The sequence below is a fragment of the Mytilus edulis genome, chromosome 5, assembly GCF_963676685.1.
Source record: "Mytilus edulis chromosome 5, xbMytEdul2.2, whole genome shotgun sequence".
Classification (NCBI taxonomy): domain Eukaryota; kingdom Metazoa; phylum Mollusca; class Bivalvia; order Mytilida; family Mytilidae; genus Mytilus; species Mytilus edulis.
Genome location: NC_092348.1, coordinates 29174760 through 29196950, shown reverse-complemented (window position 1 = coordinate 29196950; position 22191 = coordinate 29174760). Strand labels below are relative to the sequence as shown.

The window sequence follows — 22191 nt, the reverse complement described above, 5'->3', positions numbered from 1 at the left end:
GTTCGGTATTTTAATTAATTCACTTTTTGGTACCTAACATTTATACAATTATAATCGTTAAATCTTGATATATATTACGAGAACAAAGAAATGACATAAGATAGATTGATCCTATATATACCTTACAATATGACATTATATGACCCAAGTGCCTGTGCACAAAGCAATAAAATGTGCACAGATAATATATGAACGGATCAAATTCAATATAGGTCTATCTATATTTTCCTGCATGTTTTGTGCATGCTGTCACTATGTCTATGATGAATTACGACAAGAGAATAAAAATTGAATCTAGTCCTCTACTACATTAAATGCTGAATGTTAACTTCACTGAATACGGTATTAGCTCGGTATGAATAGGAACCAAGGAAGTATACATATGTTAGTTTTCAATCTTTGCTATTAACCTCCACCGTTCTATCAATAGTATATAAAATGATGTGCCGAATTTTGTAACAGTTCTATTCTACGAAACGCGACGGTTATAATAGTAACTAAGATTAGATATTTGTCTTTACGAAAATTGGTTTAAATAAGTATTTAGTTCTAGTATTCCCTGAGAACAGTTTCCAAATAAGATACTTGCTTCTTCGCATATTTCGATATTTCAAATGGGAGACGAGGCAAAATGAAAAACTGAGCAGTCACACGTGTTATTTCTTCCCGTTACCATCCTTTGGCTTGAACGTTTCTGTTGAATCTATTTGGACACACCAAAATTTTAAAGCTTTGTTCTTATTTTCTAGCGCTGGGTCGATACCGCTGCGTATTCATGGCAGTATTCACGGTGTTCAGGTACCAACAAAATTTATAACAAACCTTTCTTAAATTCTCTTTTTATAAATTTCAATATTATTAAAAAACCAAGGTTCAGATTTGATCATTCTTTGAAGTCCATAAAAAGTTTTGGTCGTATCAGTCATCTAAAATCGTCATTAATGTAGTTTATTTTGAAGATATCTGGGTATGATATATTCAAATTCAAATATCTTTATTCCTAAACAAAGGGCCCACAAGGATATAAATAAACACAAATCACAAAGTTCTTACAATATCCACACAAACAGCACATGCAATCTTACATACATACTGATTGTTAATTATTGAATATGATTGAAAATAAATATGGAAACATGATTATTAAAATATTTACATGATTGGGGAGGCCCGTACAAAGAGGAATAACTCTATTTGTTTATCTTAACTTTTTTCTTTTTTCCCTGTCTGATCTGGAAATTTGCATTTAGGTACAAACTAAAATCTGCATTAAAAACTTAATCTTTTTTATTTGTCTGGACAAAAAGAGATAACTTCACCATTCTCACATTTCAGTTGGTTTTATCTGAGACTAGTACTGTACCAGGTTTGATTAAGCAGAGAGTTATATAATATGTAATATATATGTAGGACTCAAATCTATGGTGGGTTCCAGATCTATGGCAGTTTCCTAATATATGGTAAATATGACGTCATGCTATCCCAAAACTATGGCAAATTTTTTAAAATCATAATCTATGGCCAGTTTTGTAAAATCCTAATCTATTGCGGATGTTTGTTGTTTCCAAAACTATGGCAGATTTTGTGCAAATGTACCAACTAGGCAGTACATATATACAATCAACGACTTGTCTTGAATAAGTTGAAATGTACGACAACGGGAGTATGTCTATAATCATTTGTGAAATAAAAATTACATAATGGCCAACCAAATATATGGATTTTTTAATGAATTCCGATTTTCTGTTATATCTGATATTTTAAAACAACTATCTTCATTAGTAATTTAAAACCATCAAAATGTATTCGCTGAAGAGAGCTTAAGGTTGATAAAATTTGTATATTTATAATTGAGAGCATTAGAAGATAGCTTTCTACAGATTTCAAGAAGGGGAAAATCTAATAAAACATGCCTTTCGTCTTCTACTTTTTTGCTTAAATGAGTTGTGTTTGCTGCCTCTAATATCTGAAATTAGGTACTAGTAACTGCTTGATTAACAGAAAAAGACGGACAAAGACAGATTGATTAATAAGATTGAGAATGGAAATGGGGAATGTGTCAAAGAGACGTACAGCAACCCGACCACAGAGCAGACATCAGCCGAAGGCCACCAATGGGTCTTCAATCGGCGACGAGAAACTTCATGAGGAGTCCTTCAGCTGGCCCCTAAACAAATATATATACTATTATACTAAACTCCGAATTATACAGAAGAAACTAAAATAAAAAATCATATAAGACTAACACTGGCCAGAGGCTCCTGACTAGGGACAGGCGCAAAAATGCGGCCGGGTTAAATATGTTTTTGAGATCTCAACCCTTATATATAATGCTCTATTCAGGACGGTAGCAGATCCATTTGATATGAAGATATCATGCTTTGTACTACACTGACACGTTAAGTTTGATTTTAACTGCTTGATCAGAAGAAATGTATCATTTTCAGTTCCATTATCATTATTCAGACCCTGAGACTAGTATATATTTTTTTTACGCATTTGATTTAAACAGTACAGGACCATTCCAAACTAGTCCATTTTCTAAACCATAGGTTTTAAATATTATCATAATTCAGTGCTACAATTTTTGCTTTCATTATTATAAGGTCCACTAGAAAGTTGCACGTGGAGCAAGCCATTTTTCTAATTGAATGAATAAACAGTTTGTTTGGTAATGATACTTATAAATACAATTATTGTTTAAGAAATAATTCATGGGGGCTTGAATATATCGTGATTTTACCACGGGTTGGCCCTTTATGACAAATATTTTACCCCTGAGCGATAGCGAGGGGTAAAATATCGGCATAAAGGGACAACCCGTGGTAAAATCTAGATATATTCAAGCCCCCATGAATTATTTCGATTCTGATAGGACACATACGGCAATTCTTTTGGATCGAAGCGCTCTAGGTGTAGGCAAATATTTGCCGTTCCCATAAATAAACGCACTAATAAACTATAGCGTAAAAGAACGGAGCAAACTGCATTAGTGACATGCTTAAACTATTTAAAATAATGTATTTAGACAGTTTTGGATGAATTTGAATGATAATTTATTTATATGTCTTATATGATGTACAATAAAGGGCTTTTGCCACATTTTAGCATCATTTGTGTATGTTTCCTTGTGATGAATTTCGGATTCACAAGCGTGTATTTTCCCGTAAAATGCTTACATTCTAACGTCATTGTTCTATGACGTCGGGTATCTCATTCACAAAAAAGCATATGACGTGGGAGTACAATCGGAACAGCACTGGCAATATATTCATATTTTACCACGGGTGTGTACTCAAAGCGTTTGAAGGACGTCATGTTAGAATACCATATCTAGTTGTCATTATCCAAAATATACACATTGTCAGTATATACTAAACTAACAATTGATAGTAAATCGTAAACAACTTTTGTTTCTAGTATATTTATGTAAGAATGACACAGAAAAACATAAATATAATTGAAATTAAAGGAGAAAAAAAAACGGATTTTTGAGAAAACAAAAAGGGTAAATGAAACATTTAAGCAAAGTTACAGCCTCTAGTTTTGACAGTACGTCTACTCATAAAGGCTTTGTCGACTGCGGTTTGAAAATTTCACTGGTGTACATCTCTTATTTGTTTTATTCCTTTTTAATTGTTTTGGAAGATGATAAAAACAATTGAGATCTACAGAAAAAGAGGAAACTGAAAAATATGAAGAAGGAATAACATCAGCAACTCTAAATATGGATTTCAGTGTAACTACTAAGAGATTCTAATAGTGCATCTCACTTATCCACAATACTGTTGATAACAAGATTAAGTAAAGGATGAAGGTATATCAATAGTTCACGTTAATCCATTCATTTAAATGTTTATAGTTTCCTAAAACTGCTATCACTTATTTCTTTGTCATGTTTTCAAACTATATGCTAAGTAATATGAGCCAGTCCATGCGAAAAGGTACAAAAAGTCCTTTTGGTAAACTTTACAGGACAAACTATCAAAGTTTGTTATAATATTTTTGAAAAACGATTTTATCCAAAAAAAATTACATTAATGTAAACATTCATAAGATTGTCAATTCTATCCCGAATTTGTCAATTAAAACAGCAAAAGACGTAGAAATATCTGAATTTTTGGTATTTGAGCAAGTGTAAAATCATTTGTTCCCCGGACTAATGCTATACCGACCAGAAACTTAAAATTTTACGACACTAAAGACACAAAAGTCAATAATTTTCTTTAGTTTTACCGGTTTAAGGAAAGAAAGACAACATTAAAACATGAGGGAAAATACAAAAACTATGACCTCTTGTATTTTAGAAATTGAAATTTAAGTTAAGTTAAGTTAAGTTAAGTTATTTAATATTATTTAAATCAAGTTAAGTTATTTAATATTATTTAAATCAAGTTAAGTTAAGTTAAGTTAAGTTATTTAATATTATTTAAAGTTAAGTTAAGTTAAGTTAAGTTATTTAATATTATTTAAATCAACCGTCGTTGCACGGGATTCGAACCGTTGCCTGGTCTGATTGCATTGATATCCGCATCGTAAGCGAGAGCCTTATCCCCACTGCTACCGGGGTTAACATTATCAATTGGCAAATCAAGCCATTTAAACTGTACTATGAAAATAATTCATTAAAAATCATGATAAAACTAAAAGGCGGGGAAGGGGTGGGGGGTCTCAACACTTGCAGGTGCGTGTAGCTCACAGCTTAAGGATATAAGGAAAAGTAAATGTGTTTTATAAATCACAAGTCTACTACCAATAATTATGCACACTTTTTAGAATTTCGTAAAATTTTCGTTTTTGTACCTTTTCGCATGGACTGGCTCATATAATCTTTCAATCTGGACTAAAATAATCCAAGCAAGTCTTACCTCAAGGAAATTTAGAACTTGACAATATTATTGTATACATGCAACTCAGTCCTCGTTCATGGTCTATAGATTACCCCTACATGTCAATTGCCCCGATTGTATTGTTGGGCAGCTGTCTTAATGATCTTCATACCACATATTTGTTTATTTATACTAGTCTACTCTTTAAAATAATAAATTATATATGGAAAATGTTAAGACACATGTACACAGCAGCTGTAGACATGACACATATGATGCGGCACATAGTCTTGCAAAAAGATATTCAATGAACAAGATAACTTGTGTTGTTTCCTGTCCTTAGAATTAGTCAGTATCAATAATTTGATATTCCAATTGAAAATATGATATAGTAACTGTGCACGTTGTATGGATGGGGGTCTGTGTGGGGGTCTTTAAATTCTGTAAAATTTAATTTTCGGGTAATTTGTCTTTGTCTTTGACGATTGACGAAGTTAATTTTTTCCTTATGGTTGTATACTGACTGTTGTAATTCCACAAACAAAAAATAAAATATTAACTAAAATACATTTTTTCCTTGATCCTGGAAAATTGGTACCCACTAAAATAAATGAATCCACATATAAGTGAAGAATGTACAAATGAACCAAATCATGTTTGTACAATAGGAAAGACGGAGTGGTGGTAGAAAAGCAATATGGACGGAAGGTACTCCTAAAACAAAGGGTCCCACAGGTAGGAGTATAACCTCCAACTCTTTTCATACTATTTCATACTATTCATGAACGACTTAGTATCAAAGCTACCAAAAGGCGTTCGATCAGCCCATTATGCAGACGATATTGAACTCTGGTGCTCTGGTCAACTCATTGTGTGTTACCATCAACGGGAGAGAGAGAAAACAAACACTGGAACACTCTTCACACTTTCTTCTAAAACCTAATCTGTCAGACCGATTGTTGATGAAACTCCACTTAAAATGGAAGACCAACAAACACACCTTGGGATAAATTTGGCAAAAAAGAATGATTTGGAAGCATCATAAAATCAGCTGAAGCTAAGGCTAGGAGGAAACTTTCAGGAATAAAATGGGGTGTAAATGAAAAAAAATCCTGAAATATGTCTACCAAGGAAATGTACGCCTACATCTTGACTAATACGTATCTAGCTCATGGATGACGACAGCCAAATCTCACCATCAGACTGTAGATAAAAGTTAAGAACCAGTCAAAACATATCAGCATAGGTGCTCTGAAACCAACACCAATAAATAGTATAAAGGAAGTAACAAACATACCATCATTAAATAAGTGAAAGGAGTGCAACGCCGTAATACAGGCCACCAGCTATCAGTGTTCACAAGACCACCCAATGAATACCAGACTGAACAAAAGATCCAACTTTACATTCGAAACAAGAGACTTTCAAAGAAAATACCAGGAAGTTCTACCATAATATGTCAAACCCATACATGTAGCTTTCACAATGAATAACAACCCGTGTGAAAATAACCTTGATAATTTCCTCATCCAGACCTCAGTTCCGCTCCTTACTATTTAAGATGAATAGACTAGCTATAGCTGTTAATTTCTGTGTCATTAGGTCTCTTGTGGAAGACAAGTACCTGGTAAGAGTATATGCAGATGGGTCAGCCTCAAATGCCTCAACAAAAGGAGGAGCTGGTATATACATGAAGTACCCCAAATGGCAACGGAGATTAACACTCAGAGGCAATACCCACATGCATACATTGTTTAATTGTTTAAACTACAATGCGGCAGAAGAAGCCCTTATCCATAACAACGTCAATTACATATCACAAGTAGTATTCCTGTCTAATGACCTCTCTGTGCTACAAGCTACCTCAACTTGAACATGCTTTACACACCTTCTCATTGTACAGTTTGGGGTGACGAACGAGCCGATAAATTAGCAGAGCATGGTGCTTAACAACAAGAGGAAGGAAATCTAGTCTGCTACACAAATGACTTGATCAACCAAAATGTAAATAAAGTCATGAAAGTTGTTCCACTTCCAATGTATCCTTGTGGAGATGCAGAGCAGGATACTGCACTACTCTTATAGTCATGCAAGATGCATGAGGCACTGAGAGATGAGATATGACATTCAGAAACACCACTCAAAGAGAAGCAAAATTGGCCAGTGGATGCGCTACAGAAGACCATCAGATTTGTTGAGGAGACTGGTACTCAAGTGTAAAGGCGAACAATAAGAAGAATGAATCCACAGTATTTATTTTGGACATTATTCTCTATTCTGTTAACCCCTTCGAAACCCTCATATATCATTTGATAGCAACTTCTTTTATACTGTATACATGACCTATTGAATTAATCAGAACATAATGGAACTAAACATCTATTCTACATTTTGGTCAAATTGGTTTTGATGTTCATAGTACCCCCTAAATAAATAATAAGAATGAGTCCTTAGGACACCATGTGACACTTGCAGCATGAGTGAACCGTAAAATCCTGGTCAAACCCCTAATTTGGTCTATATATTTAACAGTTCCCCTTATGAACATGTATCACAAGTTTCAAGTTCAACTATAACCTGCACTGAAAATCTAAATTAGTCAATTTGACTAATTTATTTAGTCATTTTGACTGTCCTCTCTAGATGACAATGCACTTTAATCATTTTGACTATGCTCTTAGTCGTTTGACTAGATGGATAGTCATAATTGACTGAGTAGGGTGGTCATTATGACTATGTTAGGAAGTCAAAATGACTATATGTCATACTCGTTATGACGAATTGGATTGTTTAATTGACTATGCACATTTGTCAGTTTGACAATTGAATGCAGTCCATATGACTGATTGAAATAGTCGGAAGTTACCATGTTGGTTAGTCAACATGATTACTGTGAATAGTCACGACTGTTAGACTGTTATTTTTATTTGTGTTGTGTTTTTTGTTCTACCATTTAATTTGTGTGCGTTTCATTCCGTTTCGTTCTGCTATGGTTCATTTCTTCTGTTATTCTACTTTGTTTTGTTTCTCTTCCATAGGATTGACAAATACATCTGGAATATAATATCATTAAACTAGAGGCTCTAAAGAGCCTGTGTCGCTCACCTTGGTCTATGTGCATATTAAACAAAGGACACAAATGGATTCATGACAAAATTGTATTTTGGTGATGGTGATGTGTTTGAAGTTCTTTCTTTACTGAACGATTTTGCTTCTTACAATTATATCTATAATGAACTTTGCCCATTAGTAACAGAGAACTATATTTGGTAAAAATTTACATAAATTTACCAAATTAATGAAAATTGTTAAAAATTGACTATAAAGGGCAATTACTCCTTAAGGGGTCAACTGACCATTTTGGTCATGTTGACTTATTTGTAGATCTTACTTTGCTGAACATTATTGCTGTTTACAATTTATCTCTATCTATAATAATATTCAAGATAATAACCAAAAACAGCAAAATTTCCTCAAAATTACCAACTCAGGGGCAGCAACCCAACAACCGATTGACCGATTCATCTGAAAATTTCAGGGCAGATAGATCTTGACCTGATAAACATTTTTATTCCATGTCAGATTTCCTCAAAATGCTTTGGTTTTTGAGTTATAAGCCAAAAACTGCATTTTACCCCTATGTTCTATTTTTAGCGGTGGCGGCCATCTTGGTTGGTTGACCAGGTCATGCCACACATATTTTAAACTAGATACCCCAAAGATGATTGTGGCCAAGTTTGGATTAATTTGGCCCAGTAGTTTCAGAGGAGAAGATTTTTGTAAAAGATTACTTTAATTTACGAAAAATGGTTAAAAATTGACTATAAAGGGCAATAACTCCTAAACGGGTCAACTGACCATTTTGGTCATGTTGACTTATTTGTAGATCTTACTTTGCTGAACATTATTGCTGTTTACAGTTTATCTCTATCTATAATAATATTCAAGATAATAACCAAAAACAGCAAAATTTCCTCAAAATTACCAATTCAGGGGCAGCAACCCAACAACCGATTGACCGATTCATCTGAAAATTTCAGGGCAGATAGATCTTGACCTGATAAACATTTTTATCCCATGTCAGATTTCCTCAAAATGCTTTGGTTTTTGAGTTATAAGCCAAAAACTGCATTTTACCCCTTTGTTCTATTTTTAGCCGTGGCGGCCATCTTGGTTGGTTGACCAATTCATGCCACACATTTTTTAAACTAGATACCCCAAAGATGATTGTGGCCAAGTTTGGATTAATTTGGCCCAGTAGTTTCAGAGGAGAAGATTTTTGTAAAAGATTACTTTAATTAACGAAAAATGGTTAAAAATTGACTATAAAGGGCAATAACTCCTAAACGGATCAACTGACCATTTTGGTCATGTTGACTTATTTGTAGATCTTACTTTGCTGAACATTATTGCTGTTAACAGTTTACCTCTATCTATAATAATATTCAAGATAATAACCAAAAACAGCAAAATTTCCTCAAAATTACCAATTCAGGGGCAGCAACCCAACAACCGATTGACCGATTCATCTGAAAATTTCAGGGCAGATAGATCTTGACCTGATAAACATTTTTACCCCATGTCAGATTTGCTCTAAATGCTTTGGTTTTTGAGTTATAAGCCAAAAACTGCATTTTACCCCTATGTTCTATTTTTAGCCGTGGCGGCCATCTTGGTTGGTTGACCGGGTCACGCCACACATTTTTTAAACTAGATACCCCAATGATGATTGTGGCCAAGTTTGGTTTGATTTGGCCCAGTAGTTTCAGAGGAGAAGATTTTTGTAAAAGTTAACGACGACGGACGACGACGACGGACGCCGGACGCAGGACGACGACGACGGACGCCGGACGCAAAGTGATGGGAATAGCTCACTTGGCCCTTCGGGCCAGGTGAGCTAAAAATACCACAGCATCAATACTAACAATGACAATAGTATAGGACCACAAAGTGCTCAATGTTCAAAACCTTCCTATACCTTAAGTTTCCATGTGTAACCATTACTCAGTGACATATATTAAAGACTAAAAATCAAATAAAGAAAATAAATTTATTATAAACTCATTGTTAATTTGAAGTGTTTATTTCAGATATTTTGTCGGTATCAACTCTGCATGTGTCAGTGTGGTATTCTCTATGGTAAAAAATCTTTCAGCTGTGTTCATACAAACAGCAATGTCTTCATTTGCTGAAAAATATAATTATATCATTTTAGAAGCTAAAATATAACAATAAACAAGTATATCAGTCATGTTAAAAGTTTAAAGAAAAAACTAATTTTAAAATCTTTGATCTAGTGATTTAATCACTTATCTTATACCATTAATTTGTAATGTAAGCACCGGGATCTTGACAGCCACCCATCCTATATCACAACATTGTAACATTGTAATGTAACCACCCGGATCTTGACAGCCACCTATCTTATACCACAACATTTTAATGTAAGCACCAGAATCTTGACAGCCACCCATCTTATACCACAACATTGTAATGTAAGCACCGGGATCTCGCCAGCCACCCATCTTATACCACAACATTGTAATGTAAGCACCGGGATCTTGCCAGCCACCCATCGTATACCACAACATTGTGATATAAGCACCGGGATCTTGACAGCCACCCATCTTATAACACAACATTGTAATATAAGCACCAGGATCTTGACAGCCACCCATCTTATAACACACCATTGTAATACACCTTATCGCTATTTGTCCGCCATTGCTGGAAATCACACAGGTTCCCGTAAAATTTTGACGTCATAAAACAAAATGTCTGACGCCACAATGGAAAAGTGATTGTTGTTGACGTCAAAAGTTCAAGCGGACGGGTCAGCCGGGAATAGCGATAAGGTGTATGTAAGCACCAGGATCTTGACAGCCACCCATCCTATATCACAGCATTGTAATGTAAGCACCAGGATCTTGACAGCCACCCTGAGTTTTTGATTCATTGTTGTGAATATCAATTGCAGTGTTTATTTTTAACAGTTTTTGCTAAGGTGAAAAAAAGATATCGCTTAATACTCTTTTCAATCGACAATACGTTGTATGTGTATCAAAATTAATATCCCGTATACATATCCCCCCTTTTTTTATTGTCGTTACGTCAACATGTGACGATATAACTTTCATTGATACACTTCTTTTTCTTAAATTCAATTTTTGTAAGTAAGAATTAAAACAAATATACATCATACTTACTTTAAACAATTGGTTTATTTGACAAAATAACAGTTTCCGTGCCTTCTGGTTTGTTTACATCTACACAATCTATGGAACAAAGGGAACGCGAAAGAGTGCGCGTGAAAATCGATACTCTACACCACGTTGTGCTGTGACCACTAACATAGTCAATTGACCATGCAGGTAGTCATAATGACTTGACGGGTAGTCATATATGCTTTTGACTACCTTTCGGCTGATATTTGACTAACTGAATAGTCATCGTGACTAATTTAGATTTTCAGTGTGGTACATTTTCATGTTTTATGAACAACCCAAGTATTTGGATTATGCTATTGAATAGTTCACTACACTATGAACAAGTGAACCAAGGTGATGACTGAGCTGAAACAACTTTAAACTAAAACTTTAACCTGATATGTGGACACACAGACTGAAAGCAGAGGCGGATTTTGAGGGGCCCAGGGAGCCCCACAACCTTTTCTGTCAAAAAATTAGTTGATTATTTAGGGAATCACTGAAGCATGACTGGAGCCCTCTTAGACAGTCAATGGGCCCCCAAGATGGATATATAAAACAGAAAATACAATAAACACTACTATTGTATGTAGGGCATTAAAAAACACCCTTAACAATAAAAGACAAGGTAAGCTATATTGTACCATTATCATGCTTTGTCCATGGGTATAGAAACAGCCTACTGATAACTGTACCTCCATCTTATATACAGCTTCTCTATGTAGGAAGGTAGACACAGCCAAATGTTTCTCCTTCTTATATACTGATTCCAGAGTTGGGAAAGTATTTTGTTATTTCAGTGTGAGATTGTCAACTCACATACTGGTATCCTTCTTGTACTAATTTAGTTGACACATACTGGTATCCTTCTTGTACTAATTAAGTTGACACATACTGGTATCCTTCTTGTACTAATTTTTAAAATTGACCATATGCAAGAATATTATTCATTGACATCTACTGATTTGTGTTAATATCCCAAATAAATTGTTCACTCGGTAATGTCTCGCCTATGTAATTTTATAGCACATTTGTCATGTGGTCAAACTACAAACAGCATGCCTGAGTCTAGCTAAACAAATTACAATGGGAAATGACATAGGCTTTCGATCTACACATACTTTAGTATGGTATATTTAAACAGTCATCTCAAAGCAAGAAAATTCAAACTTTTTTCATGTTTGAAAAGAAGGAATATGGTGTTCAAATTAATGACAAAAAATCCCTACCACCACCATACAAAATTAGAATGAAAGAAACAGCCCTTTTACTGCTGTTCTTCATTTCAAAGTCACTACAAGTTCATGACAGCCCCTTGCATAGTCAGTCTGTTTTTATATAGATCAAATATGAAATATAGTGAAAAATATATATAAAATAGCTTAATTAGAGAATAACAGCTGATCTTTTCCAAAGGATGGAACAGGAAACTGGATGACCTTGAGTCGAGATATCAAACGACCTTGACATCGGTTATCAAATAACAATAAAATGTCAAGTAAACAAAGAAATACAGACTTTCAACTAGTAAACAAATAAGTAAAGACTTTTGCATTGTAAACAAAGAAATACAGGCTTTACAATTTTATTAAAAAGAGACAGATATAAATAACAAATCTTATAACAATATAATAACAAAATACTGCATTTAAATATATTAAAATGCGATATTGACTTGTAAGCAAAACAAAAACTAGCTAATATTTTGTTTGTTAAGTTTAATACCTTTTGTCATGTGCTATGAAAACAAAAAATCTATTACAACAGCAGGTGATATTTGATCATGACATTTTTTTTGATTATTTTATATAGATAGAAAGGCAGAGTTATCTCCCTGTATTTGAATAAATCTTGCTTCTTACATTCAAGATTGGTAATTCTAAAATTTCGGTAATGTTTTCTTGTCAAAAAAATCTTTTCATTCTCTTATTATACTTTTACTCCCCCGTAGTTATAAAAAGACTTTTGAAAATGCTTTTTGGGGTGGTGACTATGCAAACAAAGCAAACATTTCACATAATGCCAAGCAATTTAGATTGGTTTAAAATATATGATGAAAAAACTATCTACTTATTTTCAAAATTTAATCGTGAGTTTTCCTTCAATTATAACAAAAATTTAATTAAAAGCTTTATCTGTATTGTAAAGTTGGCCATTTTTTTACTTAACATTAAAACCTATGCGTCACCATCTTCCAAAAGTGCCGACAAGGGAAAAAAAACAAATTTGATAAATGTTAGTAAAACTTGATAACTTCATGTCTATCTTTTAGAGGCTGCAAATGCTATAATACAGAATTGTCCAAAGAGTATGAGAGCTGGGCAAATGATATGAAACTACACTTGTGATGAATAATGCCTCATGATTATCGTAACATATGCAAATTACTCTCCATACTGCATCAAATCAAACATTAAATCATATCTCAAAAAGCTAGCAAACAGACTTATATCTATAGTCTACTTAAATGGATTTCATTAATAAATGTAATGATTAAATAAGGGTCTAAATAGAACAACAAATTTACCAGTTATTTTCCTCTGTCCTTTTTCTGCAACTCCATCCTGAGGCTGTCCTTCATACAAAAATCTTGTAAAACTTCAATTCTTATGAATTTCATAAGTTTAAAGTTGCCATTGTTTATACTAGATATTTCAGATAATTGATAAAAAAAAACTATCAAAGTTGTGCCCTTCTCAAAAGCCATTTTCTTTTTCTACTAGATTGATTTAAAGTATTTATTATGTTATGAATTAGAAGCAACAATATAAGTCCCCATTTCTTTGATATACAAGGATACTTCCAAGAATTGTTTTCTGACCTTCATCCATCTGATATCCTGTTAACCAGATATTTGTTACAGTTACCCTAAATATGTTATCTGAACATAATCCCTCTCGATTCAGTCTTTCAAATTGTCCATTTTGTCTAACCAACATCCACCATGTTGCCCTTGACCCAAATTGTTGTTTTTTTGAAAGCTGCTGTTAAATAACATCTTATTACTCTAAAGTGAATCTCTCTATAGACTCTTCATTGGTCGTCTTGCATAAAACATATGATATTAAGAGATAAATCACTGGTTGATTTGATTAAAAAATTAGAAACAATGAAAACTGAGAATTAATTTCACAGTGATATGTAAATGAAATTTATAATTGATCTGAAATACAATAATATTAAATAATTTTCATTATTCTTTGGTAAAAAATCATATTAGTCCTCACCTTCCAAAAAAAGCCAAACAAATTTACAAAAAATATATTATAAATAGTGTTTAATTCACATTTTGTGGAGTAAAAGTGTGCAATCTACCCTATAACACTGCATTGTGAGCATATGTATTAGTTTATCTACAAATATCAAAGACAGTATCATTCATAATTTCAATAGTAATTGTCCTTCATATTTTTTTTACAATCCTTTAAAGATTGGGGGAATATATAGTTATCAAAAGTACCAGGATTATAATTTTATACGCCAGACGCGCGTTTCGTCTACACAAGACTCATCAGTGACGCTAATATCAAAATAGTTAAAAAAGCCAAATAAATACAAAGTTGAAGAGCATTGAGGACCCAAAATTCCAAAAAGTTGTGCCAAATACGGCTAAGGTAATCTACTCCTTAAACATATTTTCAAAATCACCTTTTAAAAAATAATTTATCTTTTTTCACCATTTTTTAAAAACAATACAGAAATTACATATTTGTTTTAAACTCATATTCTTATTCAATTTTCAAAAAACAAAAAATAAAACCAGATACACCAAAAACCTAAATTAACCAATTTTATTATAATTGATAAGTTACATTTTTATTTCTATGGGAGCTGTTTCAAAAAGATATCTGACTAAGCTAAAACACGAATTGCTGATATGTAGCTAAGTTTTTTTATGCAAAGTCAAATAAAGCAAGCTCCTTCATCTTAGCAATATTTCAATACCTAACAGTGTTAATGACTTGTTGTAAGAAAACTTGTTAACAATAATGTGTCTTGTTTTAATTTGTGTAACATTAAATAAAAAGTTTTCGGATCAAATAGATTGTTTTTGTTTCTTATCTGAATATGCCAAAAAAAATATCCAATAAGGAAGGACAGTTTTAATTTCGTAGTACCATACAAATAATTCTAAACATTACTCATTAAGAAAGGAGCCATTTTTAAAACAAACAGCAATGCTTTAAAACATCATAATTATTTCTAGAATGAAGTGGCATTTTGCCACAAGAATATGTTATCACCCAATGAAAGAAGACTGATACAATACACTCAATAATATGTATATAATTTAAACATGATTGTGCAAAACCTGGAATTATAGTTACATCTATATAAGTTTTGCGGTCATAGTATGTATCTATATCACAGATAGTTTATTTTTATACATGTAACATTATTTCAACCTTAAAAAGACTACGATATCTACTGAAAATTAACACTCGAACATGAATGTAAGTTTTTCATGCCTATTTATATGGCTCTTAATACAGAAACTTATCTTATTTGCTACTTATACTTTATCAAAAAGGTAATAATTTTTAAACGTTGTAACATTTCCAAAGTCACTGAAGCATAAATGAGAGATTGATGCCTCATCTTACTCCAAGTAACTTGTATGCACAAAAGCTAATGCAAGATAACTTTAGGTGCTAATTATTTAACGTTGTTGGAAAGTCAAACTTTAACTATGTATGAATTCCTCCGTCAATGGAAGAAAAGAAGTTTAAAAACCCCATTTGCAAAAGTAGCACATACACTTGGAAAAAGTAGAAATCATATATCAGTCAACATATCTACAGGAAATTTTGAATTAAAACGTTACTAATTGCCTTTACAAAACTTCTAAAAAATAAGTAGTCTAAAATAACAAATTTTCTTTTGAACAATCTGAATGCTACACAAGACATATATTTTTATTTATACTGATTGTATTATTTGTTGAGAATACTGTAAAATAGTCAGCGAACCAAAAAAAGCACCTGGTAAAAATCACTTTTGGAAATTATATATATTTTTTTTGATTACCATAAGACATTAACTTTTTTTAACAAAAAGTAATTTCAAATATGCATTACAATAATAAGATAAAAAAAAAATCACAGTCTTTTGCTTCTATGCAAGACTTTAAAACTATACACTACAGTTAGACCAGTACATTATACATGTACTGTTGAATTTTATTTTAAAAATAACAAATGATTTTGAATATCTTCCCAACAACCAAAATTCAAACTTGTTTTAAGACAAAAACTATACAAAATTAAACTCTAATATAGAAAATAACATAAGCACATAATGATAACATTTATAACTTTCAATCAATTACATATAAACCTATACAATTTCTTAGTCAAACATGGCAATATTCTTAAATTACCATGGTTTTGGACTTTGGTAACCATTGTTTTGGTGTATGCTTTATAAAATATTACCCAGGTTTGAAACAGTGAATTATAGAATTATCTCCCCTTATATGAATTTCATCAATACTATAGAATTGAGATGTCATAATCAAAAGTTCTCCTATTTGGATGATTTGCATTATATAACATTAGTTTAATCATTTTAAACAGAAGAAGACTAGAGATCAGCATAATACTGATGTTATTAGCAATGTTTCAAAAATTCCAAAAGTAGTTTTTGTAACTCAATAAACAATCTGGTTTAAAAACTTTAAGGGGAAGAAAATGTTTACAAAAACAAAATGAAATCTCACTCCTTTACAAACTTTGCTATAGCAATCTTGACTGACAGTGTCAACCAATTCAACCAAAAAGTAAGTGTATCTTTCTTCAGCAGACCTATCATGGGGGATTTCTCATGAGAGGTTTTGACCTGACACTCGAAAGCATATAAAATGATTTAAAAATACAAAATGCATTCAAAATAGCTAAAAATACAATTAAGCACATATACACTTATTCAAAAGCATAGAATATCAGATTAAAACAAACTTATGACATGTATAAAATATGCATTTAGAGATTTTGAAGAGTTGGCAGGTATGCAAGTTTAATGACTTATGATTAATGGAAACGTGAAGTTAAATTATTCATAGATCACAAACATATTTATGGCCATTACATTTCTATAGTGTATAGTTTTAAAACCATGTTCCAAAGGCTAACTTAACAAATATTTAAAGCTATAGCTGCACTGTACATGATCACAGCTATGTGTCTTTGTCCGCTGATTGGTCTTCGGCACTATCTGATGCTGTTCTTGACCTGCTACTTTCTGAAAGCACTCTTTCATGTATCTGTGTTCTACACATTGGGCAGGTTTCCAATTGTAATGAACATTTGAAGCAGAATCCTCTACAAAATAAAACAAACATAGTAAAACAGCACAAAACCATTTAATTCATGAAAATCATAAATCAATTTTATTCAGATTACGACAAGAGCAAGCAATTTTCAAATATTGATGTGTTTGTTGAATTCAAACAGCTATATTCAGGCAACTAAATATTGGATTTTAAACTATGTCACAGCAATTTTGATATTAAGACTATCTATTTAAAAAAAATAAAAGCTGGGGCAATTTAGAAATACACTGAAGATCGGTATAGCCAGGGGAGATAACTGCAATGATTTCTATATTTACAGATTCTTTGATTGATTATTGCATAGCAAGTCCAGTGGCAACTATTTCATGCATATGCAGGATAACTGAATTTATTGCTGTTTTATGATACATACCCATGTTCACAGGGAACCAACTTGTGCGAAGCTTTTTCAGCAAAGCAGATTGTACAAGAATCTTCATTGACTTGGAAGTTCTTTATCAAGTTCAAACGCATATGTCTGAAAAGAGAAGGGGGAGTTAAGATTGTAAATGTATTTAATTTAGGTGATAAAACATGCAAAAAATTAGTAAGTATTAAATATTTGTTTTCATTTGCTTTAGTTGATAGACCTTATACATTTATAGCTACAATCTTTTGTGCAAGTTCTAATATCTGTAACATGATATACCTCTATTTTTTTGCTGGGTAATTGAAGACAGTTTTTTCTAGTATGTTATTTCTGAAAGCATTTCTTATAAAATATCAAAAAATTCTAGTCGACTACTCATGTGGTTGCTGAAGGCCCAATAAGTTTTGCTGTTAACTGGAAAAGATTGAAAATTGGGCGGATGCACACGAGACAACATCTGATAAAAAAAAAATGCTGGTTGACCTTGTGTTTGAAAATCAAAGCAATCAAATTTGATTTGTAACGTCAAATATTTTCTGTTGACACACGAAAAAATTACATTTTTTTTTATTTCATCAATTTGGACAAACTCAAAATTAGTTGTTTCAATTCAAATTGAAAAACTTTTTGAAGTGACAGTCTACATGGCCATAATAACATTGTTATGCCATACGATTATGTCTTACTTTAGACGACAAAGCATTTCCTACCTAAAGCATTTAGTTCTTCATTTGGTCTGTAGTGGATAGATGTCTCATTGGCAATCATTTTCTATATTTAGTTGCCAACTTTGAACACTATTTTGGCATAGTCATCGATGGGGAGGACATTTTTGTTCAAATACTATTATTTACATTACTCAAAATGTTTTATATTCTCATGATAAGTTAGTACTAATCATGTATAAAAACTTGTAAAATAAAAGCATATTTTTAATAATAAGCAAGTGCTAAAGTTTTTCAAAAACTTGTACTATGAAAACTGATTTTTTATAAATTGTCTACAATTGCCAACGACAAAACCATACCTGGGTAAAATTTTCTTTTCTTCATCTGTCATGGTTCCATAATCATTAAATGTTTTGAATAATGTCCCTTTAGGAGGATACTTAAATGGCTTTGCACCAAAGTTAAATTCACATTGTTGGTAAGACATAAAACTAGCAGCAGCAAAATATCCACCACTGAAATAGACAATCATAATATAATACAGATATTGCAAGTTTCTGTCCTGTTTTTTCTTAATTGGTTCAGCAGAATTGTAAAGAATATTTCTCATAGATGTAAAACTAAGTCCATATTAGTTGGTTGACTGACATCAAAGTAATAAGATGTTTAATGCGGAGTTCACACATTGTCGATTATTGCTCCCGTTTGAGATCAGAGTCATCATCAGACAGCGATACGACACGAAAAGTGAAAAAGTCGGATTAGTATCCTCAATTATCTGGAATGTCCTATTATTGTCTGAACGCAGTCGTTTCAGTTCGTAACAGATTCCTACTGGTCAGGAAGGGTCCGAATAGTTCGGCAAAGCACCCCGACAGTTAGGTGCGTCCCGTAACATTCGGTGAAACTCAGCCGATTTTGTCTAGTCGGATTACAATCGTGCCTATGTCGTGACAGATTCTGCTGTATCGGATTGAATTCCTAACAATGTTCTGTGTATTCAGGACGGTGTCCTGTGGAACGAGAATGATCTGGAGAAATTTTTCATTGCTGTTTTTCTGCCGATCAGGTCCAGATTGCATCCAGATCTTGTCGATTGCCGTGATAGGATTACGTTCCGACAGTACCTGATCATCCAGAGAATGCCGACAGTTTTCGAACGAATAACTTCCGTCAGCGTCGGTTCACTGTCTTGTCACTATCTGATCTCTGTCTGATTACATTCGGTAGAATCGGGGCGCAGTCGTGACAGACTCGGTCGAATTTTACCTGGCGAAAAATACAAATCTGATAAGAAGCGGATTTAGAACGGGATTATCGGGATACATGCTTTAAAACGGTTGAATATCGACGTTTCCTGAACAATATCTGATTGTTGTCGTGATTAAATATTTTTTTTTACAAATTTTAATTAAAGTTTGAATTTCCATCCACGATTCTTGGATCTTGATCAGACTTTTAATAAATTTTAATCGGGAATGGTCCTGTCAAGGACGGCAGTAAAAATCATGAATATGTGACCCCAGCTTAACTCATTTAAAAGATATTCAGGATCTGCTTACCCTTCTGCAGAACCTGAGATGTCTACATGGATCGGGTTCATGTGGCACAATCTTCAGTTTTATATGTAGTTTTTGTAGATTGCTGTTTGTCTTTTCATTGTTTTTCTTTTTTGCCATTAATCTTCAGTCTCTCCTCAATTTAAGAGTTTTGATTCTCCCTTTTGGTATTTTTTTTTATCATTTCAAAATTAACTTGGATGATAGTTTTTATGTATCTCAGCATAAACCTTACTTTCCCTACTAAGAAAGTCAATCTTACCTTGAATACTGGAAAAGGTCATCATAACTTGGTAAACATTCACCATTCAAAGAAAATGACAGGTATTTTTCATCTATATTTAACAAAAGTCCTAATGTGTCTCCTGAAAAAAACAATACATATATATTAACAATATATAATATATTTTTTTTAAAACACCACAACCAAATGTATTTGTAGTTGTAACCCAATGCCTTTTCTGAGATCCTGGCCAAAACAATCAGTGTCCTTAGTGGCCTTTGAAGTGATAGCTTAACAAGAATGTGTCCACAGTACACGGATGCCCCACTCGCACTATCATTTTCTATGTTTAGTGGACCGTGAAATTGGAATAAATTCTCTAATTTGGCATTAAAATTAGAATGATCTTATCAAAGGGAACATGTATACTAAGTTTCAAGTTGATTGGACTTCTACTTTATCAAAAACTACCTTGACCAAAAACTTTAACCTGAAATTTGCACTATCATTTTCTATGTTCAGTGAACCGTAAAATTGGGGTCAAAACTCTAATTTGGCATTTAAATTAGAAAGATCATATCATAGGGCACATGTATACTAAGTTTCAAGTTGATTGGACTTCAACTTCATCAAAAACTACCTTGACCAAAAACTTTAACCTGAAGCAGGACAGACGGATGAACGAACGAACGAACGAACGAACAGACCGACAGACGGAAGGACAGACGAACGGACGCACAGACCAGAAAACATAATGCCCCTCTACTATCGTAGGTGGGGCATAAAAACAAGAATGCCCAACTTGCATCAAATGTCCAATTTCTAATAGCTGCAAGTAGGCAAGAAATGCCCCTCAACTGATATTTATAAGTAATCTGTGAATTAAATTGATTAATAAAACTAATAAACCAAATTAGCCTTTGATCTTATTGTCTGATAATTTTCTTTCTCAGCGAGTCAAGTGGTTATGAAAATTATCGCTAAAAACTTAGGGAGCATGTGCTGTTGTTAACATTAACAACGTTGTCATAGGTAAAATAGTGATAAACAGATTATCCTTCAAGTACAATAACCCCTACTAAGAATCTTCTGATAATTTTGATGGTACATACTGATATAGAAAGTAGGTCTTTAAAACATCCTTTTTACTCCAGCAAAATTTCCTCCATCTATTATGGTTTTAAGATATTAAACAATTAATGCATCTCACCTTATGTTCTATTTTTAGCTTTGGCAGCCATGTTGGTTGATTGACAGGAATATAAACACAAACTTTATACTGTATACTTTAAAGATCTTTCACTTTCTGTTTGATTGAAATTGGTCAAGTTTTGGTATCAGAGGAAAATAAATCACATACAAAAGTCTCCATTGGACACAGATTTCCCTCTCTTGTAAATATGTAAGAATCAATGTACTAATTCTAACCTATTGACTTTTTGTTTTCTTTGAAACTTAATGAGATTTGCATCTATATGTGGTCATTAGAGATTGATTTGGTGTTTGAGTGCTCTCATTGTTCAATAGAAATATTGGTAATAAGTATTGTGTATAAGTTTCATAACAATCGGTTGAGGCAAATTAAAGATTGAGTGCGGAAACAGCAAATTGACCAAATTTTCCATTTATAAAGGTAAATAATAAAGACATAATCTTTCAATCAGTTTAATTGAAGTCTGGAGCCGGCATGTCAGAAACTGGTAGTAGTTTTGTTAATCTATATTTATAATTTTCATTTTGCTTTCTTCTTTTGTTACATTTACTACCTATTCTAACATCAGACTCAGACTTCTATAAAATGAGTTTTACTGTGCGTATTGCTGTGTGTTTGTTTAATCCATATTGGCTAGAGGTATAGGGGAAGAGTTGAGATCTCACAAAACATGTTTAATCCAGCCAGCTCTGGTTTTTGTTAGTCTTGTATGTTTTTTAAAAAACTGTTTAAAGCATCAACCTTTTTAATTTTTTTTTGATAATGTATTACAGTAGATGCTTTTAACAAAAA

The 22191-nt window shown here is 32.7% G+C and overlaps 1 protein-coding gene across 2 annotated transcripts in view; it reads right to left on the bottom strand.

Moving 5' to 3' along the window:
• Positions 1-15125: 15125 nt before the first annotated feature.
• Positions 15126-22191, bottom strand: part of LOC139523373 (RING finger and SPRY domain-containing protein 1-like) — a 51011-nt gene continuing 43945 nt past the window's right edge. For both annotated transcript variants that reach the window (XM_071317314.1, XM_071317315.1), the window contains exons 11-14: positions 20226-20328; positions 18764-18919; positions 17740-17844; positions 15126-17355 (exon numbers count right to left, since the gene is read on the bottom strand). In XM_071317314.1, coding sequence (XP_071173415.1) covers positions 17211-17355; positions 17740-17844; positions 18764-18919; positions 20226-20328 — 509 coding nt within the window. In that variant the 3' untranslated portion in view covers positions 15126-17210. The remainder of the gene's footprint in view (positions 17356-17739; positions 17845-18763; positions 18920-20225; positions 20329-22191) is intronic.